The sequence below is a fragment of the Coturnix japonica genome, chromosome 12 (assembly GCF_001577835.2).
Source record: "Coturnix japonica isolate 7356 chromosome 12, Coturnix japonica 2.1, whole genome shotgun sequence".
In the NCBI taxonomy this organism is placed as follows: domain Eukaryota; kingdom Metazoa; phylum Chordata; class Aves; order Galliformes; family Phasianidae; genus Coturnix; species Coturnix japonica.
The window spans coordinates 8,978,656-9,002,264 of record NC_029527.1 but is presented as its reverse complement, the minus strand read 5'-3'; the positions used below and the strand labels follow the sequence as shown (position 1 = coordinate 9,002,264).

The following is a 23,609-nucleotide window of genomic DNA, read 5'->3' as shown; positions in this document are numbered from 1 at the left end:
CTCTGTCCCCGTCATTCTCTGCCCCTCCGCGGCCCGCGGTCACGCGTGGGCACTGACCGCCCGCTGCCCCCATTGGCTGAGCGGGGGGCAGGTCCCGCCCCCCCGCCGTGACGTCATTGCTGCCCGGCGGCGCCGCGCCAGGAGGAGTCGCCGCTGCTCCGCCGCAACCGTCGGTACGAGCGGGCGGGGCGGGGCCCACGCGGGGGGAGCGGCCGCGCCCACTCGCGGTCCGTCGCCGTGTTGTGGGTCCGGCGCCCCGGGGCCATGAGCGGGGCTCCCCGCACCACGAGCCGCGCGGGCCGTGCCCCGTGTCACGCGTGGGGTGGGCGCGCGGGGGCTGCGCCGTCCCCGCCCCCCGGCCCGTCCCGTGTCCCCGTCCCGCCGCCCCACGGCCGCGCCGTCCCGCTCCGCGCTGACGCCGTGTCCCGTTCCCCCCCCGCGTCCCTCCCCCAGGCGCAGCCCGCGGCCGCAGCGCACGATGCCGCTGGGACACGAGCCCGGCTGGAAGAAAAGGACCGACGACATTCGGCGCATCTACGAGTTCCGAGACGTCCTGGGCACGTGAGTCCAGGCGGCACCGGGCGGGGGGCGGCCGCCAGCCCCTGCCACCATCCGGCCAACGGCGCGGCGTGGAACCCGGCCAGCTCCAATATTGGCCCGGGGCGGGGGCTGTGCGGGGCGGCACAACCGGGACGGGCCGGGACAGCGGGACGTGCGGGGATGGGACACGCGGGGCGGGGGACGGGGCGCTGCCCGAGCCGTGTCCGTGGGTCCCGGTGGGTCCCGGTGGGTCCCGGTGGCAGCGCGTGGCGGGGCCCGGTGCTGAGAGGCGCCGTAAGGCTCTTAGGGCGGATTACCGGGTTAATTACAGCACGGCTTAGGGCCGGGCTGTCCTCCACCTGCCCCACCTGGGCACCGCCGCCCCACAGACCCCACGTGTCCGTGTGCTGAACCGCGTGCCCCCCAGCAGTGGCACTGCCCGCATCCCACGGCCCCGCCGTCCCCTCCTGCTCCCTGTTCCCCTATAAATAGCCCAACTTTCCACTTATCGCCATAGCAATGGTGGTACAGCAGTGACCCCCCGGCTCACCCTGCTCCCCCCCTTCCAGGGGGGCTTTCTCTGAGGTGGTGCTGGCAGAGGAGAGGGCGACCCAGAAGCTGGTGGCCATCAAGTGCATCGCCAAGAAGGCGCTGGAGGGGAAGGAGGCCAGCATTGAGAATGAGATCGCCGTCCTGCACAAGTAGGGGCTGCTCTGGGACGTGGGGAGGGAGGGTCCCGTGCTGCCCCCACCCCAGCATGGCCCCACTGCCAGCACCCAGCACCGGCTGTTATCAGCTCGGCCCTAAATAGCCCGGCACACGGTGCTGCTGCTCCCTGTCCTGCCACCAGCTGGAGCTGATCCCAGCCCTTCTCACCCCACCATGTAGGATCAAGCACCCCAACATTGTGGCCTTGGATGACATCTACGAGAGCAGCACCCACCTCTACCTCATCATGCAGCTGTGAGTGACGTGCTGGGGGGGCTGCTGGATAGGGACCATCCTATGAGGAAGGGCTGATGGTGCCGTGTGGCTCTTGCAGGGTGTCGGGAGGGGAACTCTTTGACCGCATCGTAGAGAAGGGTTTCTACACGGAGCGCGATGCCAGCACGCTGATCCGGCAGATCCTGGATGCTGTGCGCTACCTGCACGACATGGGCATCGTGCACCGCGACCTGAAGGTGAGCAGCACAGGGAGGAGAGGCACAGAGATCAGCATTGGGGGGTTCTCTGACATCAGCCCTCCCACAGCCCGAGAACCTGCTGTACTACAGCCTGGACGAGGACTCCAAGATCATGATCAGCGACTTCGGGCTCTCCAAGATCGAGGGCTGCGGCACCGTCATGGCCACAGCCTGCGGGACACCTGGCTATGTGGGTGAGCCTGGGGGGCTGACACCGGGCACTGCTCCCCGTGGCACAGCACTAGGTCCCCCCTCACTGTGCTGTCCCTCCAGCTCCTGAAGTGCTGGCCCAGAAACCCTACAGCAAAGCCGTGGACTGCTGGTCCATCGGGGTCATCGCTTACATCCTGTACGTATCCCCCTCCCACATGCTGTGGCTGCACAGGAGACACTGTCAGTGACCCCCATGCTGTTCCCCACCAGGCTCTGTGGGTACCCCCCTTTCTACGAAGAGAACGAGTCGAAGCTCTTTGAGCAGATCCTCAAGGCAGAGTATGAGTTTGACTCTCCGTATTGGGATGACATCTCAGACTCAGGTGAACCTGGGGGTCAGCAGTTAGGGGGGAGGGCCCAGATGGGGTAGGGGCTCACAGCTGCCCTCTGCTCTTAGCTAAAGACTTCATCAGACACCTGATGGAAAAGGACCCTGACAAGCGTTTCACGTGCGAGCAGGCCCTGCAGCACCCCTGGTAAGGGATGGGGGCACTCCTCCTGGGGGTGAATGAATGGGAAAGGGTTGCTCCCCCCCTGCTGATTCCCCCACTCTAGGATTGCTGGGGACACAGCCCTGGACAAGAACATCCACCAGTCAGTGAGCGAGCAGATCAAGAAGAACTTTGCTAAGAGCAAGTGGAAGGTGAGCACAGGGCTTTGGGGTGTGGGGGAGGATATGGCAGTGCTGGGAGGCAGCGCAGTGACGAGGTGGTGTGTCTGGCAGCAAGCCTTCAATGCCACGGCTGTGGTACGGCACATGAGGAAGCTGCAGCTGGGAACCAGCCAGGAGGGCCTAGGGCAGATGACACCGAACAGCCCCTGCCATGGCCAGTGGCTGGAGGGAGGCTCCAGCAGCAGTGAGCCCTGACCCTGCTCTGTGCCATTCTGCACACTGTGCTGTCCCTCCAGCCCCTCATGGGCCCTCAACCCTCATGGGCCCGGGGGTGCTGCCAGGCTCTCACCCCACATTCCTCCTCCCTGAGCAGGGTTGGACTGTGAGCGGGTGTCAGCAAACAGAACCCCCCGCCTGCCCCCCAAATGAGGGGGTCTGGAGATCCCATGGGCACAACACAGGGTATGGGGTGGGTCCATGGGGGTCCTGCTGCCTCCCCATCTGCTCCCTTTTGGGGGGAGTGGTAATAAGGGGAGGGCACCCTGCCCTGCTCCTCACCATCTCCTGGAGCGAGCCCCACGGCTGTGCAATCTGCATGGGGAGCCCCCAGGAGTCCCCCCACCCCCCAGTAGCCAATGGGGGCTGCAGCCCAGCCCCTTCCTCGCCCCTTCCTGCATTTGTCCCCCAGCATGTTCAAAGAGAATTTTCCAAATGGACGTTTCTATTTTATTCCTTGTAATAAAGGAAATAGACAAACACTGCCTGGCTTGGCTCGTGTCCCAGGGGCCGGCATGCAGTGGGTGGAGACAGACAAACTCTGCTCTCAGTTCCCCCTGTGCCCTCTCCTCCCTAGGAGCACCCGGCCCCACGGCTCGCCTGGCTGCGGCCCCTCCTGGCCCGGCTCCCACTGGCCCGGCCCTTGCGGAGGTCAGCACAGAAGAGGACCTGGAAGTGGGGGTGGGGAATGAGGGGTGCTGGGTGGGCACAACAGGCAAGGACAAACCCAAGTGTGTGTGTAGGGGGAAGGTTGGTACTCACCGCCTGTGCCCAGCCTGCATAGGGACCCCACAGTTCACGGAAGAAGTCACCTGTGGACAGATCAGAACCAGCCATGGGGGCTCAGCCCTTGCTCTCCCCACACTGTGGGTGCTGGGTTGTGCCCTCACCGATCTCCTGGTGCACACGGGCGGTCAGGGAGCGGGCACCCAATGCTGCCCCATAGCGCTGCCGGGCAATGTGCCACACGTGGGTGTCCACCGGCACCGCCTCCGCCTTGTCCAGGGCCATCAGGCACACGCAGTCAGCAACCTGCCATACGACACACCATCAGCCCTGCCACCACCCCGTGCCCATCCCATCCCCATCACCCACCTTGGCCCCCACTCCCGGCAGGGCACACAGCTCCCTCCTGGCCTCAGCGTAGGGCACGTCCCGCAGCCGGCACAGCCCCGTGGCGCCCATTCCCTCGCTGATGGCGCGTGCTGTGCCGCTGACAAAGCGGGCACGATAGCCAAAGCCCAGCGCCCTCAGCTTGGCCTCCGCTTCAGAGCCTGCGGGAGGACAGCCGTGGGATGGGGACGTGGGGGAGGATGCGGGGAATGAAGGACGGCTGCCGACCTGCAAGTGCTGCCAGGGAGGGGAAGGCGTGGAAGGGCTGCTGGTCCAGCAGGCAGAGCTGTGGGCCAAAGGCCTGGCACAGGCGCTCGATCATGGCGGTGATACGGGACACGTGGTTGTTGGAGGTGCAGATGAAGGACAGCAGACACTCCACGGGGTCCTGCCGCAGCACACGCACCCCTGCGGCACTGTGGGTCAGCGGGGCACAGCGGGTGGGTGCCGCCATCACCCCATGGGGCTGCCCCACCTGGGAAGGCGGCTGCTGTCCGGCAGAACAGGGGGTCGGCCGCCCCCCATGTTTGGTACAGGGCGGCCAGCCCCACATCCAGCTGGAAGTAGTCCCGCAGGATGCGGTCGGTCTCGGGGCCGGGCGCCTCGTCCCCATACACCGTGTACCACAGCCGGTCCCGCTCCTGCCGCAGCGTCCACACGCGCTCACCCAGCACTCCCGTCCATGCTCCAGGGCTGCTCTCCCTCCATCTGCCAAACGCCGGGCGTCAGGCTCTGCTCAACGGACCCCTATGGCCTCATATGGCCTCATATGGCCCAGTGTCTCACCGGAACGCCTGCCCCGATGCCAGCACCAGGTCCAGGCGCAGCTCGGCCGGAGGGCAGCGCAGCCACCGCCACAGCGCCGGGCACAGCGAGGGGGAGTCCCGCAGCGCCATGGGGGAACCCTGCAGCGCCATGGGGGCAGACGTGGCCCCACGGGGCATCGGGCTCCAGGCTGCGCTCACACCATGGCGCCCACCTGCACCCCGGGGCACACTGAGCTCAGCTGGGGACACCTGCAGGAGCACATTCGTCCCACAGTGCAGCCCCCGGCCTGGCCCTTGCACCCCCCTGCACCATAGAGCTCCTCCACCACCATAGAGCCCCCTCTCCACCACCACCATAGAGCTCCCCCCCACCATAAAGCACCTCCACCACCATAGTTGCTCCCCCATCACCACCATAGAGCTCCCCCAACCAAGCCCCCCCCCCACCTCCACCATAGAGCGCCCCCACCACCATAGTACCCCACCTCCAACCCACCACCATAGTGCTCCCCCCCCCACCACAGAGCTTCCTCCCCCAACCATAGAGCTCCCCCTCCCACCATAGAGCTCCCCCGCACCACCACAGTGCTCTCCCCCCCCCCATAGAGCACCTCCAGCACCATAGAGCTCCCCCACCCCGCTGGCAGAGCGCCGCTTCCCGCTCCTTTAGCGCCGCTCTGTCCCACTTCCGCTGTCTAGTGGCCCAACCCGGAAGTCCCGTCTCCCCGTTCCCGTTCCCGTCGCTGTGTGCTGGCGGCTCGCTACGAACCAATAGAGTTTTCATTTTTTTTCCTCAAAATAAATACAAACACGTCGGACTCGGGGCCAACACAGCCCCGTTCCGTTCCCGGGGCCGCCCCCCCCCCCCCCACATCCCCGGGGTGGGGGGAATAATTTAAAGGGCAGGGCTGTACAGTATATTTACAGCTCCGGTGGCAGCGGGCAGGCCGGGCTCCGAGCCCCGTTACGCCGCAGTCCAGCTGCAGCCGCCCGGTGCCGCCGTGTCTCAGTCGCTGTCGCTGGAGTCGCTGCTCTGCTCGCCCTGCACCTTGTTGCGGTGCTGCATGGCGCGGTGATACGCGATCTGCACCGATTTGCGGATGTTGGATTTGCGGCCCTCCAGCATCTTCTCTTTATCCAGGTCCTGGTTGACGCCCAGCGGCACCAGTTTGGTGCGGGGCAGCCACTGCCTGCGGGGAGCGGGGAGCCACCTCGTTTGAGGGTTACGGGCGGCTGCGCTGCCCCCCAGCCGAACCGCCGCTTGCCCGGCCCCTCCCCGACCCCCCCAGGCCTCACCAAGTGCGTTTGTTGTCGAAGAAGAGGACGAGGTAGAGGTGCTCGCGCGCTTCCTGAGTCATCTGCTCCCCCAGCTTCAGCACATCCATGGGTGGGACTGGGATGGGGACTCCATTGTGGAGCAGCCCCTCACGTGGCATCTTGGGGTCGATTATCTGCCAGGACCAAGGGGCCGATGCTGAGGCAGGGGACTAAACCACAGCCCCGTTCCTCCAGTAGTGAGAGCTGTGAGCCCACCCCTCACCCCACTGATGGCCCCAAGAGCTGTGAGCCCACCTCTCACCCCACTGATGGCCCCGAGAGCTGTGAGCCCACCTCTCACCCCACTGATGGCCCTAAGAGCTGTGAGCCCACCTCTCACCCCACTGATGGCCCCAAGACCATCCCTAGCACTGGGATGGGCTTTAAGGAGCTACACGTAGGTGGTCACACTCACCAGTGCTGGGTAGGAGGGGTAGCCCCGGCACTTGGCCCACACCAGATCCAAAGCGTCCAGGGAAGAATCCTCATCCTCAGAGAGCCACCCTGCACCACGGCCAATGCCCTTCCGCACCACTGCATTGGAAAAGGGGGAGAGAGGACTCGGACACGGCCCTTGCAGCTGACAGAACATGCAGGGGTGTGGCTGGAAGGTTGTGACACTTACTGCTGTGCCCCACGCCTCGCCCAGCACCCACAGAGTAGGACTCGTTCTCTGTTCCTGATGTGTCCTCGCTGCTGTCCTCAGGGAAGTTCACGCGGGAGAAGGAGGGCTTCCCCCTGCCCTGCTTTGAGGGCGTTGTGCTGAGAGAGGGAGCAGAGCTGTGAGCAGCAGTCACACCGAGCTTCCAGAAACTGCTTTCCGAGTGTCAGTGTGGTGGGCTCTAAAAGCTCACTGAGCCCACCTGGCACCAGAGACTCAGCCGGTGTACAGAAGGCAGACCAGATAGTGTTTCTGCCTAGAACCCTTAGCCCTGCATCACCTGGGAGCATACACTCACCCAAACATGCTACAGAGCACAAAAAGGCACAAATCCCATGGCCAGGCCTGCAGCCCAGCCCTCTAGCACTGGGTTAGCAGCACTGGCCAACAGGAGAGAGAAAGGGAGAGGCACGGTAACACACCTCACCCAGCAGATACCCATGGCAGTGGTACACCCACAGGCAGGCAACATACCTGGTACGGTCTGAGGCTGCACTGCTGCTGCTGCTGCTGCTGGACTCAGAGTCGGAGCTGCTGCGTGGAAGGTTACAGTCGTTGCGGTACACCAGGAAGCTCTTCTTCACTGGCTGGTTCCCACTGCTGAAGCCATTGGCCGGCAGGTCTGCAGGTAACAAACAACAGAGGAGCATTATGAGGGCACAGTGCCCTCCATGTGCTCCCTGCAGGGCTGCGGCTGCCGCACTCACCCATGGGAGCATCTTCAGTGGATTTGTCACTGTCGCTATCGGAGCTGGAGCTGGGGCGTGGGCTTCGGCCCCGCTTCCTCTGCCGCTGGGAGGACCCCATAATGGGGAGCTGTGGGGGCCCTATGGGGCTGTTCCCATGCCCAGGAGCTATCTGGCTGTCTCGATTCTTGGGGGGACGTCCTGGACGTTTTGGAGGTCCTGCAGTTTTAGGATTCTTCTTGGAGAAGAGCACTGAGGTCCTCCTGCCCACTTCATGTGCTGGAGTGGAAGAAGAATTGGGACCCAGACCTGGAGGAGGGATGAAAAGGCATCAGCCACAGCCTGCAGGACCTGCCAGGGAATGGGTGGCAGTGGCAGAAAGGAAGAGTTCCATTTCTCAGAGCTCCATTGCAGCCTCAAAAACTAATGATCCTAAATGCTCTCTGCTTGTACGATAGCCTGCTTTTTCAGGTCTCAGGGAACAGGATCCCAAGGTGACAAACCTAAGTGACATCTGCCAGCTGTGCCTGAGGACTCTGTGAGGTGGAACCTGAGCTGTGCTCTCTGAGAAGCAAGACTCAGCACTTGCTCCCACCACCTCCTGGCACCAAGGAGATCGCAGCTGGCATGAACTTGGCTCCCAGCCCCTGCAGGGCATTGGGAACGTGGCCATCCCTGCTGCAAGTAAGCAGTCAGCCTAGGGAAAGTGAGCAGCAAGGAAAATGGTGGGAGATGAGGGAATTCTCCAGACAGATCCTAAGGAGTTGCTATGGGTGAGATTTGTGTGCGAGGCCCCCTGCCTTTGCTCTACTACACAGCCCATCCAGGTGTGGTTCTCTGCCATTCCCCAGCAAACAGCAGCATTTTGGAGGAGCAGTACCTTTGCCGGTCTCCTGGCTGCTGCTCTCCTCAGCAGCACTGTCTGTCTGAAGATCCTTCTCGCAGGGGTTGTGCGACTGCAGGACCCCCCTGGCAGAGGAGCTGTGCCGCTCCAGCCCATCTCGGCCCAGGTCCCGGGGGTGTGCCAGCTTCCTCCGCAGGACCGTGATCTCCTTCTTGATCATCTTGGCCCGGCGGGACCGTCCTATGCTCTGTTTGCCAGCATTGACCTCATCCAGCCGCTCCAGCAAGATCTTCAGCTGCTCCTCCAAGGGCAGGTGCTTCTGATTTTCCGAGAGCAGCAGTCGCATGTCTTCTGAGGGCACAAAGAGGATGAAAGGAATCAGAAACTTTTTGGAGACCCCTTACACAGAAGGGCATGGGACTTCCCCTCAGGAGGAAAATAATGTACGCAGTACCAAACACCCATGAGCACAAAATGTTACCAAAAGGCACCCAGAGAAAGAACCCTGTGGGAACCAAGCCAGTTGGGACTGCTGGGGAAGGCAGGCTGACCTGCAGCACAGGGAATGCTAAGGGTTTCCATCAGCGTAGGCAACATACAGCAGTAAAAAAGAAAGGGATTTGTAACAGGAAGGACACAGAAGAAATAAATGAGCTGAAGTGACTCTGAAGCATTCAAGAGTAGGGAAGTTCTACTCCCTGAACCCCTGGTCTCCCTTCAGCCCTACACATGCTGGAACAGGGAGAGGAGAACCCTAAAAAGACCCTTCTCAGGTGTGTTATCCCTGGTGTTGTTCCCCACTACCCAGCAGGAGACAACAAGAACAGCCCTAAGGTGCCCAGCTGCTGGGACTTAAGCTCCGAGTAGCTCTCCTGCACCAGGACAGGGGACAAGCACCCACCGTCCTCTATGTCCTGGACCTGAGCCTCTTCTACAGTCACGCAGTGTGGGAAGTGCATGCCTGTCTCAAAGTCAATGCCCATCTTCTCTGCCTGCCGGCGAGCTTGCCGCAGAACCACTCCTCCCTGCTCCCGCAGACGGACGGCCGCCCGGTAGAAGATGGTGTCTTTGGCATTGTATTTCAAACAATTGTTGATAATCAGGTTGAAATCTTCCTCAAAGTCATCGAAATTCAGATAGCGGTATGCTTCCAGGTTTTGTTTCATTGTCTGAAAATCCATCGGCTTCTTGATGTGATCCAGGTAGTCTGGGACCTGTATTGGGAAAAGAGCCCATGCTGAGAGCCTGGAGACCCCCACTGGTACCACCTGCTCCAAGAAAACAGTTGTTAAGAGGAATGAGGTATTGCTCTCCAGTGCTCTGTGCAAACACATGTCTGGAAAAGCTGCCTGCCTTTGCAGCTAGAGGAGCTGTGGCTCAGTAATGCCTCTGTACTAGAGCCCATGTGTTGTACTCAATCTATTAGGGAAGACACACTTAGAAATATTTTTGTGCAGCTTCTCAGGGATGAGGGTAAGTACAGACACGTAGAACAGATTGGCCTGGGTGGGAGCAATGGCTGTGGGTGGGACCATGTAGCCAGGACACCTCCAAGCCCACCTGCTGCCAGAACTGCACAGCACCAGCACTCCCTCTCCCACCTCCCCAAGCAGGGAATCACCACTGATATTCTCAGAAATCACTTCCCTTGCCCCTAGAAGTGACATTTCTGTGCTGTGCTCAGCCTGTTACCAAGCAGAGGGTTTTGCAGGAGGACACATAAGAGCATGTCACCTGTCTGGGGCTGAGTGCAGGCATTCTGCCTTTCCCAGGCAGAAGCCCCTGTCCTGCCACAGACAGTGGGGAATCACCAGTAACACAAGCAGAGGAGCTGAGTGCTGTACTCCTGGCCACCAGCAGCTGCCAGCACCACCTCTTCTGCTGTGCATCTGGCTCTCCCAGGACAGGCAGTGCTGCACACATCCCCCTTGAGTGCGTGGTGTCAGGACTGGAAACCATCAGCAGGCTGCCCAGAGGGCGTCCAGAGCAGAGGCCCCCATGGGCAGCCCTTGACATGAGCAAGGGGCAAGTGTGAGTGAAGTAGAAATCTGGGGGAGGGGGTTCTTACTTCGTAGATTTCTGTTACCTCAGACAGAGGGACCGGCTCACTGAAGATGTTGCCCGTGTCTTTCTCCTGCAGATGCTCGAGTGTCTTGCGGAGGAGGATGAGGAAGGGGGTCAGCTGCATTTCTAGTGCCACCTGCTGCACTTTGATCTGGAACAGAAGAACAGAGCACGACTGAGCATCGTACCCCGGTGACAGCCTCCAGGAGCAGCTTAGCAGACCCACAGGACAGTGCCACCTTTCCCTGCTGCAGTGGGGCCGCATTCCTCGAGTGGGACTGCACGGGATACGTGTTGCACCTCAATATCATCTCTAGAAAGCAGAGGTGAGGCACAGGCCCCAGCACCCATGTTTCCCACATCAGCCTTGCACAGCAGCCGCCTTCATGCAGAGCTGCCGGGGCAGGGCACAGCGCAACCAAGGGGACCCTGTGCCCACCGTGCAGCTTACAAAGGGCAACTGACCAGCACTCCGGAAAGCCTGTACTCACACCCACCCCAGCAGCTCCCCTAGGAGGGGCAAACAATTGTTACCGTCTCTCTCTTGAGCTTCTCCCGCTTGCGTATCAGCTCCACCAGCAAGCGCGCGCGCTCTAGGTCATGGCGGAGGCGCTGCCATGACTTCAGCTGCTCCTTCAGGGCCCAGTTCTTATCCTCAGTGTCTCTCTGCAGGAACATCAGAGACTGTGAGCTGACAGGAGAAGCGTTCCCATTTCTTCCTTCCTGGCTGTGTGCGAGGGCTCTTCTCTTGTACAGGGAACCAGCACGCCTGACCTGCTGCCTCAGTGAACATCCCAGCTCCCCTGCCATATGGGTGACTCACAGAGACAGCCCAAGTGCTGCCTACAGCTCAGTACCTGCTCCATGGTCACCCAGCTGTTAGGATGCCAGAAAGCGAAATCTGGAAATACTCGGCCTAACATGACTACATGCAGGCAGCTGCCCAGGACCACAAAGCAGCAATAAGTGTCCAGGCGGCTGCCCAGAGCTCTAGTCAATGGCAAACAGGGCAAAATAGGAACACAGCTCTGGTTACCTTCACCTCTGGAGCATCAAAAAACTTGCTGACTTTTATTCTGCTGCTGTAAGCCAAAGATGAGCAAATAAAAATGAGGGAGGGGTAAAAGCAGAAGAAACCTCTAACTGATCACCATCTTCAAAGGGCTTGGAAAGGCTTAAACAGAGAGCCATAGGAAAGATCTTCCTCTGGCACCAGAGATCTCACATCTGTGAAGCAGTGACTGAAGGCTGAGGCAAACAGCAGGCCAAGAGCACCACCCACAGGGATTGTTCCCACAGCTATTTCAGGATCAGTGAGGCCTTGGTTTCTTCCAGACCATGTCTGGGGATCCCTGGCCACCCCTCTCAATGCCCACTGACACAAGTGGCCTCAGGTTAGAGCCCACTTCTGCCAGCGTTGCCACAGCTGCCAGCTGAACGCCGGCAAGAGGAATGAGCTAACTCCTGCACACAACAGGGCAGGCTTCCCTTCCCATGGCAGGCTGCCAAAGGCGGCTCCGTCTGGCAAATCTCTGAATGCTGAGAGTGGAGAAGGTAAAGCAGCAAAAGCAGGCAGCTGGGGCGGTATCGGGAGGTAGAACTCTTTTCTCCAGCCCCTTTCTGAGCCCGAAGGCACCAACACATGCAGCAAACGCTTTGAGCCCACAGCTGCAAAGGCACAGGAAGCACACACAGACACCCAGGTTGCCCCTCAGCACCCCAAAATGCAGCGTGTACCTGATCACAGTTCCTCTGGGACTGCAGGTGTGTCTGAAGGCGGCGCAGCAGAGGGACACCGTTGCGGGACTGCCGCTTCAGCAGCCAGTAGTTGTGGAGCCTCTGCATGAACTGACTCTTCCTCTGGATAGTTAAACGATTGGTAATCTTGCTGAGCCTGAAGAAAGGAGAAGGGTCACAAACCCAGTCAGCAAAGCAAATCTGGCCACAGCAGAAGCCCCAGTGTAGCGAGGCAACCCACAAGCTCCTCAGACTGAGCACACACCTTTGCGTAGTAGAAATCCCTGAAGGGCCAAGGAACGAGGGGCAGCAGCACATGACAGACAGCTACACTAAAAAACATTCAGCCTTGTCTCTCCTAAAGGCCTTTTCCTTTCTCTCCTTTCCTGCTGACTGTTCCAGGTTGGGGTGCAAGGCGGGGGCACTGGCAGCTGGGCCTTTCACAGCTCCCTGCGGCCCCGAGACCACGGCACGGCTGTCCCAAAGCTGTGATTCACCCGGCTTATTATGCTGGCAGCAAGGGGCCACCCAAGACGACAAAGGCCCTATTCAAACATTACCAGACAGCTCAGCAGCCCCGAGGAGTTTGTAGCATGAACAAATCTGGGAAAGCGTGAGGAGGGGTGGGCAGATGCTAGCAGAACAGAGCTTGCTGTTGGAACTAAGGAAGAACTACCCTGAACAGCCCCAAACAAAACAAAAGGGGTTTCCCTCCTCTTTACAATGGCAGAGCCTGAAGCGACTGAGACAGCCTCTTCCATCAGTGCAGTTAAGAGATGCCCTGCTAGGTGAGACTGAAGTGTGGATCCCATATCTCCACATCCTGCAGGACCAGCTCTTCACACAGGGTGACCCGACCTGCATTAGCTGAAGGCAGACAGCGTCCTCATCTGCTGTCATTGGTTGCTCACAGCTTCTACAGGAAGACATTTGGCATCCTGGCAACAGCCCTTGAAGAATAATTAATCCCAACAGGAAGACCTGGGGTGAGGTTAACAGCTTCTACCTCAGTGTGGGTTTCACTGTGAGCCCGAGGGTAGCAGAAAGAGCCTACAAACAGCTTGCTAGTGCATCCACATGTGGGAACAGAGAGGCTCGGGTTATAGAACACACCCCGAGCGAGTGAGCCGTACCATACAGTTAACACACAAACACCATGGCACGAAGCCACCAATCCTGCAGCACAAACTGCCCACAGAGCAAACCCCACAGTGCCTGCATACCCCCTCCTGCCCAACAAGAGCCCTGAAGGAGCCTTGCCAGGAGGCAGTGACCCCATGCCATGGTGGCTGCAACTCAGAGACCTGAGGGCCAGCAAGTGCAGCTCTGGTGTGGTGTCCCAGCTGCAGTGAGGAGAACCTGGTTGGTGACTCATAGCCACCAAGGCAAACACTGCCCTGCCCAGCTCCAGCTGTGCACCACAGGCATGCTGCAAGGCTGGGAAGCAGCAGGGCTGTGTGGGGCCAGCTGCAGCAAAAGGAAGGTGGCCTCTGCTTTCTTCCTGCAGCCTGTTCCAACACACAGGAGAAGAGCTCTGGGAGCCCCCAGCTGCTTCCTGCCACCCCTGGCCAAGCTCGGTTGCTGTCATGAAGCCAGCAGCATCTATTTCCTGTGCAAGCACCTCGTGGGGCTGCACATCTCACTCCTCTCTGCAGGAAAGCCAGAGGAAACCACAAACAGCCCCGGGAAGAGCAACGTGAAAAGCACTTGTGCAAAAAGACAGCTCCTGCATGCAAAGTGGGACATGAGACGCTGAGAAAGGGACAGGTTTCTCCACAGCAAGGGGAAGGCAGCGAGTTGTACCTGTGGGGGGGGATGCAGGGAACAGAAACCACAGGTGCTGCAGCTCGTTTTTCTGCCAGGATCTTCCGCGCCTTCTTCATTTTGATTCTCGACTTGGCCTTTGCCTTTTTCACCTTCTCAGAGCTCCAGCTCTTGCCTTCCTCCTCCTCTTCCTCATCTTCCTCTTCCCCCTCGCTGTGGGAAAGCGCAGGCAGCCTGCGCACGGAGCCTGGAGGTGTGTGGATGTCACAGTAGGCAGTTTTGCGCACGCTGAAGGAGGTCCCGTTTGCTCCCGTCTCACGGACGGGCTCCATTTTCATGAAGAGACCAGCCCGCTGGGCACAGGTGACGTGGAAAGCAGTATAACAGTTTGCCTTGTGACACTGGATGCAAGCCCCAGAGCCACGCTGCTTGCAAATATAGCAGGTCAGCTTCCACCGTGCAGGTGGGATGTGCTCGATGCTGTCTATGGGTTCCAGGAAGACCGTGTTGGCAAAGCACACCTCCGGGATCCAGAGGGCACAGACCACGTGTGCCCAGCGCCCATCGTCCGTCTGCTTGAACGCACCGCCCTTGTTGGGGCACAGGGCACAGTCCACGGCTCGTGAGGGTGACTGCAGGCACCTCCTGCACAGCCACTGTCCCTCGGGGATGTAGGGCACCCCGTAGCATTCCTGGTGCACAGCCAGGTTGCACATATCACAGAAGAGGATAACGTTGCTGTTCTGGCACTCCCCGTCATTGCAGATGCAGCACACGGCATCCTCATCAACCAAGGCGTTGGGGTCCCCCTTGTTGTGGCTCTCGAAGTATGACTCCTTCTCCAGCCTGTCCATCAGGTACTCAAAGATCTCCTGGGGAATGGGACTGACGCCCTCTGTCTTCCGCCGCTCGTTCATGATATCCAGCCAGATGTAATCTTCCTCGTCCATGTCGTACTCCACCTCCTCATCCAGCTCCTCCGCTGACTTCTCAATGTACCTGGAAGGGGAAAGCAAGAGAAGGTGAGAGTTCTGCATATTAGAGCCCAAAAAAACCCACAACAAACAGAAAAGAGGCAGCAGCGCTCAGAAGCTGAAGGTGCTGCACTGCTTGGGGGGCATTTGGCACAGCACGGCTGGATGTTCAGACAAAATAACAAGCTGCAGATGTTGTAGACTCATCAACACAAGACAGGAGCTTGTACAAGCCAGCAAGCGGACACCCAGTACTCTGGAGACAGTGACCTTGTTCCCCAGACACAATAGCACTGGCCCTGCTGCACATGGGGTGCAGACAGTGCCCTGTTTTGGTATATTTCTCCTGTTGCCACCTGGAGGTGAGGCAAGGTGAATCGTGGGGAAAAGCCAGAAGCCCCTGCACCCTGCTCCATCCGTCCTGCTCCATCTGCAACAACCAGCAGCCAGAGTGCAGCACCACACTGAGCACTATGCAGACAGCTCATGGGGAACTCTCTTTTCCAGCAGTGTGACACAAGCCCACGTTATTCCTCTGTGCCTGCAGCTTGGTGCCAGACTCTCAGGCAGCACGGTGGCTAGGAGGGCAGAGACAGCAGTGAGAGCACTGCTACAATGGCCAATATTGGCACCGAAACAAACCACATATGGAAAACCCATAGGGCCACGAGAACACATTACACCTACAAATGCACATGGCTCACAGCTGAACTTTGGTGCTGGGGGGCTCCTGACTTATCCTAGAGCATCTCCAGACAGCAGTGGGGGAGGCAGAAGGACACTCACCTTCTTTCATGGAGTGGCTGGGTCAGGAGGGCCCTTAAAGCCCACCCGGCTCAATCCCTGCTGCGGTGCCCATGGCACCTCCATGGATGGGGCACCCCCAGCTCTGCACAGCTATGCCAGCACTTCGCCTCCCTCTGAGTAGGGAATTTCCCCCTAACACACAACCTAAATGCTTTAAGCCCATTCCCCCTCACCCTAACACTAGGAGACCACAAGCCGCTCCCCCTGTTTGCTACAAGCTCCCCTTCAGCCCTTATACACCACGCTCAGACCGCAGCAAAGCCCCCCCGAGCCCCCCATCCCGCGGGGCGGCACCGGGACCCCCCGGTACCTGTAGTACGAGGTGGGTCTGGGCGGCGCGTCGGGCGTGTCCTGCTCCAGCTCTCGATACACCACCTCGGGCAGCTTGGGGGCCGCTCCAGCCGCCGCGTTGTGATGGTGGTGGTGATGGTTGGAATCCTTCCGCTTCTCCTTGCTCTTCTGCTTGGCCGACTTGGGCGCGGCGGCGGACGCGGCTGCCGCCTGGCTGTCCCCGTTCTCCTTATTGCCGCCGCCGTCCAACGCCTCGTCGGCGGTTTCCTCGTCCTCGGACACCACGTCCAGGTTGTCGAAGATGCTGATGCGGTGCACGCGGCCGTGCAGATCCACCTCCACCATGCGCTGGGCCTGCGCGTAAGTCATCACCTCGCGGCCCGGGGACTGCGACGCCTCGGACGGTTCCGGTGACGGCCGGTCGTTGGCCCGGCCCTGCCGGCCCTTCTTCTTGTGCTTACGGAGCGGCGGCTGCTGCGGCGGCGGCGGGTTGTCGTGGTCATAGTGGTACAGGTGGTACTCGATGCCGCTGTAGCTCTTGTAGATCTTACGGCAGCTGCCCACCGGGCACTCGTAGGGCGGTTTGGTGGCCCGCAGGTTGTGGCAGAACGTCTTCACGTCGAAGTCGACCCCCATCGTGCTCGGTGTGACCGTGTGCGCTGGGCCCGGCCCCGCTGCCGCCTCCCGCCGCTCAGCGGCCCCGCGCCATGGCCCGGCCTCAACAATGGAGGAGCGCGGGGCGCCCCTGGGTAAAGCGCCGGGCGGCCTTAGCAACAGCACTTTCGACACCGCGCCGGCCCAGCGGGCGGGACGGGTTGCGGGAGGGAGGAGAGGGGAGGAACCGAGCGAGGAGAGCGGGGAGAGGAGAACGGAGCGGGGACAGCGGGGAGAGACCCACCGGGGATAGGGGACGAGGTACCGCGCGGAGAGCGGCGAATCTGCCGATGCGAATCTCAATAACCAGTACCCGCCCCTCAGCGGCCGGAGCGCTTTATTGCGGCCGGTGACAGCGGCACCAACGGAACGGACGGAAACAAACGGAACCGAACGGAACCGGACGGAACCGAACGGAACGGAACGGAACCGAACGGAACCGGACGGAACCGGACGGAGCCGAGCGGAACCGAGCGGAACCGAACGGAGCCGAACGGAACCGAACGGAACCGAACGGAGCCGAACGGAACCGAACGGAACCGAACGGAACCGAGCGGAACCGAACGGAACCGGACGGAGCCGTCAGTGCGCGGCGTTCCGGCGGGGCTCGATGCCGCGGCCCCGCATGTAGGACAGCAGCTGGTCGGGGATCTCGGCCAGCACGTCCTTGGCCAGGCGGGCCATGCTCAGCACCTGGCTGCCCCCCCGGTCCATGTAGTCACGGAACGGAACGAACTGCGGGCAGTGGGACAGTGGGGGTAATGGGGGTAATGGGGTAATGGGGGTAATGGGGGTAATGGGGTAATGGGGGTAATGGGGGCTATGGGGGTAATGGGGTCAATGGGGTCAATGGGGTCAATGGGGTCAATGGGGTCAATGGGGTCAATGGGGGCAATGGGATCAATGGGGTCAATGGGGTCAATGGGACAATGGGACAATGGGGGTAATGGGGGCAATGGGGGCAATGGGGGCAATGGGGGCAATGGGGGCAATGGGGGTAATGGGGGCAATGGGGGCAATGGGCAGCAATGGGGGCCCGGCCCCACAAGGCCTGGTGCTGCAGCTCACCTGCACGATGTCCCTCTCCGCATACCGTCCCCGCGATGACACCCGCACCTCATCCCCATCCAGCTCCTCCATGGCTGCAGGCACCGCTCAGACCCGGTATGACAGCACCCCCCGGCCCGGCCCCATCCCCAGCCCACCCCGCTCACCATCGAACTCAGCCGGCCCCACTCCCACGATGATGATGGACATGGGCAGCGCAGAGGCCTGTTGGCAGAGGGCAGCAGCCATAGGTGTGGGGCAGCCCGGCGGCACTGAGGCCATACGTGGTGCCCTGACCCTGGTGGCGTGCGGCCACTCACGGTGACGATGGCCTCCTTGGTCTGCATCATGTCGGAGATGACGCCGTCAGTGATGATGAGCAGGACGTGGTACTGAGAGCCATCGGTCACCTGGGCGGCCGTGCTGCAGGGATACGGCATGGCAGCCCTCCAGCAGCCGCCCCACATCGTCCCCCACAGCACGGCCACGGGATGGGGGCGGCCCCGCAGCGCTCACCCGGCCACCTGGTTGATGACAGGGGCGAAGTTGGTGGGCCCATAGAGCTGCACGGTGCGCAGGCTCTGCAGGTAGGACTCCAGCACTCCCTCGATGCCGGCACAGCTGGGGTTGTCCACGTTGTTGTTCTGGGGACAGGACTGATGCTCCCATGGTGCTGGGTAGGATGCGGCCAGGCCGGCTGCTCCCCAGCCCCACACCCAGCAGCAATAGGTTCCCCCAGCCTCGCAGCAGGGCGCACCAAGGGGAACTGGTGGGAGATCTTGCCATCAGGTGGCAGCTTGGCTCCGAAGCCGTAGGCAGGGAAGAGCTTGTCGCTGTCGTAGTCCTGGATGATCTCCCCGACGGCCTTGAGTGCCAGGGCGTATGCGCTCAGCTGGTAGGGGCTGGCGTAGTGCAGCGAGGTGGGCTGCGATGGCAGCCCTGTGGCACAGCGCACATCAGCACCCACATGGTGCTGCTCCCCGGGACCCCCCCTCTGCTGTGCTCACCGTTGGAGGCCGTGAAGTCGATGGCGACGGTGAAATTCAGCTGTGTCCTTGGAGGGAGAGTGAAGGAGGCTGCCAGCCCCAGGCACAGCGCGACCCCACAGCCCAGCCCCGCTGCCCACCCCACAACTGCAGCCGCTGTCTCAGCACCCCCAGGATGCAGCACCACCATCACTGCCTTCCTGCCCCCATCCCTTGGCAGCCTGGGGGCACCCGGCCCCACTCACCCGCCCCGTATGTAGTCAACGAAGGTGAACTCGGACTCAACGGAGAAGGAGAGCAGAGTCACCTGTGGGCACGGGGTGTCAGAGCCAGCACCTTGCCATGGGTGAGAGCTGCAGGAGCAGCCCAGCCCCACTCACAGTGCCAGAGTTGACATATTTCTTCTTCTTGCACTTCTTCCTAGGGTTCAGCACCTGCGGGCACCAGGCAGGTCCCTCTGTGGGGCTCCCCACGCCCCCAAAGCTGCCCCACTGTGGCCCCTGCCCTACCTCATACACCGTGAACTGGCTCTGTGCACGGGACAGCTCACGGTAGCTGGTGGCAAACTCCCCGATGAAGTCGTGGCTGCAGGAGGAGCGCAGGGGCTGCGTGTGTTATGGGATGAGGAACACCCCGATGTCACTGTGCTGCCCTTTGGGGCACGGCCTCACCTCCCATCCCTGTCCCAGTCGTACACATCAATCTTCACTGTGCTGGAAGTAAAGCGGGGCTGAGGGGGAGCCTCTGGCATGGCCCACAGTGTGCAGGGCTCAGTGTGCCATCAGAGTAACACTGCATGCCCAGGGAGGGGAGCAGGGAATTTGGGTCATGGTGGAGCTCTGGGGAGGGGGGAAGCTTTTATGTAATTTGGATTGTAAAAGGAAAAAGAAAAAAGAGAACACCACTAAGAACCCTGTTTGGAGTTGTGTGCTGGCTGTGGGGAGATGCTGCGTCCTGTCCTACTGCTGCCCCATTGCAAACACCACAGCGGTGTTCCTGGGGTGCAGAACAGGTCTGCAACGTATGGGGCAGCTCTGGAGAAACATCACCAGGACACAATTTGGGGGATACGAGATGTGTGCAGGGCTGTGGGCTGGCCCAGGGGCTGCAGGATGGGGCCAGAGTGTGGGGTGGGTGGAGGCTGCCCCACAGAACCATCCTCACCGGTCATAGTCACCGTTGCAGAGGGCACGCACGGGTATGGTGAAGGGCTGCCACACCGGGTTCAGCGTGTTCTTCACCACCTCCGTCTTGTGGCAGATGGTGAAGCTGCGGGGACGAGGCATGGTGAGGCCATGCCGTGCAGGGACACCCGCACCCCACGTCCCCACGCTCACGTGCCGTCTTCGTTGCTGCGGTAGAAGACCAGGAAAGGGTCGGATTTGCCAAAGAAGTCCTTCTTGTCCAGTTTGTTGGCACAGAACTGCATGGTGACGATGTCCTGCGGATGGGGACTGTCACCAGCAGCCAGCTCCTTGCCCCACATCCCATAGCGTGCAAATGCAGCACTCACCCTGCAGTTGCTCAGCTCCTCGGCCAGCAGCAGGATGGTCCCACACCGCTTCCCTGGGACCCCCCTGCGACAACAGCCCAGCGTGGGGACAGTGGGGACAGCACAGGGGCAGGATGCAGGGCGCTCCACAAGGCCCAGTGCTGCAGGTGCGTCCCCAGCCATGCACAGGGACGTGGGGCAGCATGGCCAGCGGGGTATCTTGAAGCAGGGTGGGCGGCCAGGGGCACAGTGTGGGACCCCCAGCCCTGCCACAGGATGTGACTCACGTGAGGGCTCTCTCCAGACGGCCCCGCTGGGACCCGATCACTTCTCCCAGTGCCACAAACGCCTGCCCCAGGAAGTCCTGCACCCAGGAATGCCATGCTCAAACCCTGGGGGCTCCTGTTTGCAGCCCCCTCACCCTCTCATCATCTCCAGCCTGTAGCCTTCTTTCCCCATAGAACCCCAGGTGACCTGAGCTCACCCTGTGCCCTATAAGAGCACAGCTCCATAGCCCACAACCCCTCCTGTACACCCAAGGCCACCCCACATCCCTGAGCTCATCATGCAGCCCTACAACCATCCCATGTACCCACTCCATGTCCTGACCCCAGCCCACAGCCTTGTATCCCCCAAAATATGTCCCAGACACATTCCTCCAGAGCCACCTCACGTGTCCTGGAGCCCTCCTGCCCCCCTGGGCCACTGTGCACCCACAGCAAGCACCAGTTCCCCATCATAGCAGACACCTACCTTCTGCCAGACCCAACGTGGCGTGGAGAGACAAAGAGCAGGTTGAGCCCGAGGCTGGGGGTGCCAGTCCTACCCAGGAGCCCCCACACAGGGCAGGGCTTTGGGGTGTCCAGAGCACTCACCTGCTTGTAGATGGAGCAGCTCTTGGAGTCCACGTTGTAGCTGGAGGTAGCAGAGCAGAGCTGTGAGCTGGAATCTGGGCACGTCCCCTTGTCTCCACCCAGTGCTTTGGGACCCCATTTCTGACCCCTCTGCCCATCCACGCAGCAATGCTTTGTACTGCTGTGGTCTCCCACGAGTTACCCACGGGCTCAGCACCCCTCACTCCCCGTTGGTGCCAGGGCACTCACACGTCAAAGCGGAGGTTTTGCTTCTCCTCGAAGTAGTAATCGAGGACAAACTTGCGGACGAAGTCGGGGTTCAGGGTGTTGTCGATCACTTCGGTGCGCCCAAACTGCGGGGATGCTTCCGTGAGGGCCACCCCATCTCCCCACATCCCTCCCCAGCGCGGCTGCCCCGGCACTAATCCCCGATTAGCGGCAGGGAGGGATCATTAGGGTGGAAGCGGGTGGCCATATGGACCCATTTAACCGAGCCGGGGATTAGCCAGGAGTGGGGGCACTGGGGACGGCGGGGACCCGGGAGAGGTGCAGCGCTCACCTCCTTCCACTCGCTGCTCCCCGTGCTCTGCACGAAGAGGATGACCACTGCGGAGAGAGGGCAGAGCCGTGCCAGGCTGCACCGTGCCCACACACAGAGATGCCACCGCTGCCACCCACCTGGGTCGGACTTGGAGAAGGTGTCCATGTCCAGCAGGTTCCTGGGGGGACCGAGCAGGGAGCGAGTGATTGTGTGCACCCGAACTCTCGTGTCCCCCCTGCGTGTCCCCCGTGGGCTCTCGGGGACGGCACCACGCAGGAGAGCTGCTCGTAGCCGTGGGGCAGGCGGGTGGCCGGGCAGAGGTAGCGCGGTGGGACGGAGAGAAGCAGCGTCTCTAGCGCTGACCGTGATTGAACGTGACAGGGAACCCATTTACAGCACGAAACCTTCCCCGGTGCCGCCGGCAGCGGCTAATGGAGAGCGCAGGAGTGAGGAGAAAAGCGGACACTTAGCGGGGGGGGCACCGCGCATCGCCCCGCGGCCGCCGCGGCGGTAGGACAGCGGGCAGCGCTGACAGCGGCTCCGCGGGGCCCGTCCGGCATCGCGGGGCTCCGCTCCCCCGGCCCGAGCGCGGAGAGCGGCCCCGGGAGCGGCTGAGCCCTGCGGGAACGCAAAGCCGGACGCTCGGCCACCTCCCGGAGCTCGCCCCGGTCCCTGCCCAGAGCCCCGCAGCCCCTTCACCTGCTGCTCTGCGGGGCTGCGAGACAGCGACGGGAGAACGCAGCCTCCGGCCCAGCTGCGCCCCACAGCCGCGGGGCAGGAGTTTGGTGCTGCGCGGATCGCCACCCCGGGCAGAACGGCTGATTTGCCCCCAGCTGCCCGTCGCTCCGGGGGTCCCGGGGGCGGCCCCCCGCAGGTCTGCGCTCGGCCCCCTACGGCCGCCGCTCTGGGTCGGGGGCACCGAGCGGCACCATCGGTGCGCTCCCGTCCCGAGGGCACCGAGCCGGCACCGGAGCGGGGCGGTGGCACCGGGCAGCGACGGGCAGCGGGGCACCCGAGGCGGCAAGCGGGGGCTCCCGGAGCAGAGCGGGCACGGGACTCCCCGCGCATCTCCCCCCGCGTTCCGCATCCCCCCGCGCCCCGGCTCACCGGCAGGACACGGAGAGCTCCACCTTGGTGCCCGGCACGCTGCCGGCCGCTTCCAGCGCTCCCGGAGCCGCCATCCCCGCGCGGGCGCCGCCGCTGCTCCGCGCCGCCTCCTCCCGCACCGCCGAAGCGGGCGCGCCCGGGGGCGGGCACGGGCACGGCGGCCCCGGCGGCGGCACCGCCCCGGTAACGGGGCTGCTCAGAGCCGGGTACCGACACGCGGTGCTGCCGGGACGCCGTCCGGCTCGGCTCCGTTCGCGGGCCGGGCTGTGCCCCGATGGCCGCTCGATGCCGGCTCCCGTCCCGTCGGGGCTCCCTCCCGGAGCAGCTCCCGGTCCCGACGCGCTGCTATTTCGGTGCCGCCGCTCCCGGAGCGTGGGCCGCGCTATTTATAGCGGGCGGCTCCCCCGCTAGAGCCGCTCCCGGCTCCTCCGCGCCGCCGCCCCCCGGCTCTTCCAGCTCGCCCGCCTCCCGCAACCCAGGCACCACGCGCTCCAGGGGTCGGCACACGGAGGTCTTTACTGCGGGGCCGCGTCGGAGCCCCCGCCGCTCCCCGGCCCCACGGCGGGTAATCACAAGCGGGTGCTCAAAACGGTGCTCGCGTCCCCCTCCCGCCCCCGAGGACGGGGGTCCCGGCTCGGCCTGGGGACCCCGCTTCTCCATCCATCCGTCCTGGATCGTGGCGGCTCTCAGAGCGTGCTGCTGCCCCTCAGTCCCACGCCCCGCACGAACTGCTCCAGGAGGCCGCCGATGGCTCCCGAGGGGCTGGGGGGCACGGCCTTCAGGCCGATGGTCCGGCTGTAGCTGGCCAGGAAGGCAGAGCGCACTTCTTCCAGCCGGGATTCGCGGTCGCTCGCTGACACCAGCCTAGGAAACAGAATCGGGAGGTCAGCGCTGCAGCTGCCCCAGCGCCACGCGGGGCTTGCAGTAAGGCAATGCCAGCCCTGAAATGCCCTGGCTGTGGCAGAGCACTGCAGGCTCCCAGCAGCTCCCCCCGGCTCACCTCCACCGCCCCCTGGCTTCTCCCCCTACCCCAGATGCGCAGAAATCGCGGCTGTTGCACACGCGGTGCTGGCGGAC

At 62.2% G+C, this 23,609-nt stretch overlaps 5 protein-coding genes and 1 long non-coding RNA gene across 21 annotated transcripts in view; 2 read left to right on the top strand and 4 right to left on the bottom strand.

Moving 5' to 3' along the window:
* The first annotated feature begins 472 nt into the window (after positions 1–472).
* On the top strand, positions 473–3,307 carry CAMK1 (calcium/calmodulin dependent protein kinase I). Its single transcript, XM_032447209.1, has 11 exons — positions 473–561; positions 1,110–1,241; positions 1,429–1,503; positions 1,583–1,721; positions 1,792–1,918; positions 1,998–2,073; positions 2,148–2,260; positions 2,335–2,413; positions 2,493–2,580; positions 2,662–2,764; positions 2,924–3,307. The coding sequence occupies exons 1-11, from the start codon at positions 479–481 to the stop codon at positions 2,977–2,979; spliced, it is 1,071 nt and encodes a 356-aa protein (XP_032303100.1). The 5' UTR covers positions 473–478; the 3' UTR covers positions 2,980–3,307.
* Positions 3,254–5,516, bottom strand: OGG1 (8-oxoguanine DNA glycosylase). 4 transcript variants are annotated; one of them, XM_015874971.2, is made up of 8 exons: positions 5,318–5,409; positions 4,726–4,918; positions 4,415–4,647; positions 4,168–4,347; positions 3,922–4,100; positions 3,717–3,858; positions 3,589–3,638; positions 3,254–3,495 (listed from the first exon to the last, which is right to left on the bottom strand). In XM_015874971.2, the coding sequence occupies exons 2-8, from the start codon at positions 4,881–4,883 to the stop codon at positions 3,400–3,402; spliced, it is 1,038 nt and encodes a 345-aa protein (XP_015730457.1). In that variant the 5' UTR covers positions 4,884–4,918; positions 5,318–5,409; the 3' UTR covers positions 3,254–3,399. The 4 variants fall into 4 exon arrangements, with proteins under 4 accessions (XP_015730457.1, XP_015730455.1, XP_032303099.1 ...); XM_015874969.1 differs by having other exon boundaries at positions 4,726–4,955; positions 5,318–5,397; XM_032447208.1 differs by having other exon boundaries at positions 4,726–4,844; positions 5,318–5,392.
* On the bottom strand, positions 5,501–16,956 carry BRPF1 (bromodomain and PHD finger containing 1). Of its 8 annotated transcripts, XM_032447194.1 has the most exons (14): positions 16,750–16,956; positions 15,871–16,596; positions 13,819–14,778; positions 12,016–12,172; positions 10,813–10,944; positions 10,283–10,429; positions 9,116–9,428; positions 8,251–8,565; positions 7,392–7,679; positions 7,159–7,306; positions 6,649–6,785; positions 6,439–6,557; positions 6,003–6,157; positions 5,713–5,917 (listed from the first exon to the last, which is right to left on the bottom strand). In XM_032447194.1, exons 2-14 carry the CDS (start codon positions 16,485–16,487, stop codon positions 5,713–5,715), a joined length of 3,693 nt encoding a protein of 1,230 aa, XP_032303085.1. In that variant the 5' UTR covers positions 16,488–16,596; positions 16,750–16,956. The 8 variants fall into 8 exon arrangements, with proteins under 8 accessions (XP_032303088.1, XP_032303090.1, XP_015730437.1 ...); XM_032447197.1 differs by having other exon boundaries at positions 5,501–5,896; positions 15,871–16,955; XM_032447199.1 differs by having other exon boundaries at positions 5,501–5,896; positions 8,251–8,562; positions 15,871–16,955.
* A 42-nt stretch (positions 16,957–16,998) lies between these two features.
* CPNE9 (copine family member 9) lies at positions 16,999–22,657 on the bottom strand. 4 transcript variants are annotated; one of them, XM_015874979.2, is made up of 21 exons: positions 22,533–22,657; positions 21,563–21,603; positions 21,444–21,490; positions 21,134–21,237; positions 20,906–20,945; positions 20,784–20,786; positions 20,318–20,394; positions 20,052–20,115; positions 19,876–19,979; positions 19,703–19,807; positions 19,210–19,251; positions 19,048–19,123; positions 18,919–18,972; positions 18,784–18,845; positions 18,560–18,606; positions 18,310–18,491; positions 18,069–18,196; positions 17,873–17,975; positions 17,720–17,777; positions 17,574–17,647; positions 17,000–17,240 (listed from the first exon to the last, which is right to left on the bottom strand). In XM_015874979.2, exons 1-21 carry the CDS (start codon positions 22,604–22,606, stop codon positions 17,088–17,090), a joined length of 1,638 nt encoding a protein of 545 aa, XP_015730465.1. In that variant the 5' UTR covers positions 22,607–22,657; the 3' UTR covers positions 17,000–17,087. The 4 variants fall into 4 exon arrangements, with proteins under 4 accessions (XP_032303094.1, XP_015730465.1, XP_032303093.1 ...); XM_032447203.1 differs by having other exon boundaries at positions 16,999–17,240; positions 18,919–19,123; XM_032447204.1 differs by lacking the exon at positions 17,000–17,240 and having other exon boundaries at positions 17,547–17,647; positions 17,720–17,975; positions 18,919–19,123.
* Positions 17,975–19,449, top strand: LOC107319811. The gene is made up of 2 exons (XR_004308738.1): positions 17,975–18,139; positions 18,963–19,449. It is a non-coding gene; the product is annotated as an uncharacterized LOC107319811 (long non-coding RNA).
* Positions 22,658–23,030: 373 nt separating the features above from the next.
* MTMR14 (myotubularin related protein 14) overlaps positions 23,031–23,609 on the bottom strand; it is a 29,667-nt gene continuing 29,088 nt past the window's right edge. For all 3 annotated transcript variants that reach the window (XM_015874963.2, XM_015874964.2, XM_015874966.1), the window contains one exon: positions 23,031–23,396. In XM_015874963.2, coding sequence (XP_015730449.1) covers positions 23,219–23,396 — 178 coding nt within the window. In that variant the 3' untranslated portion in view covers positions 23,031–23,218. The remainder of the gene's footprint in view (positions 23,397–23,609) is intronic.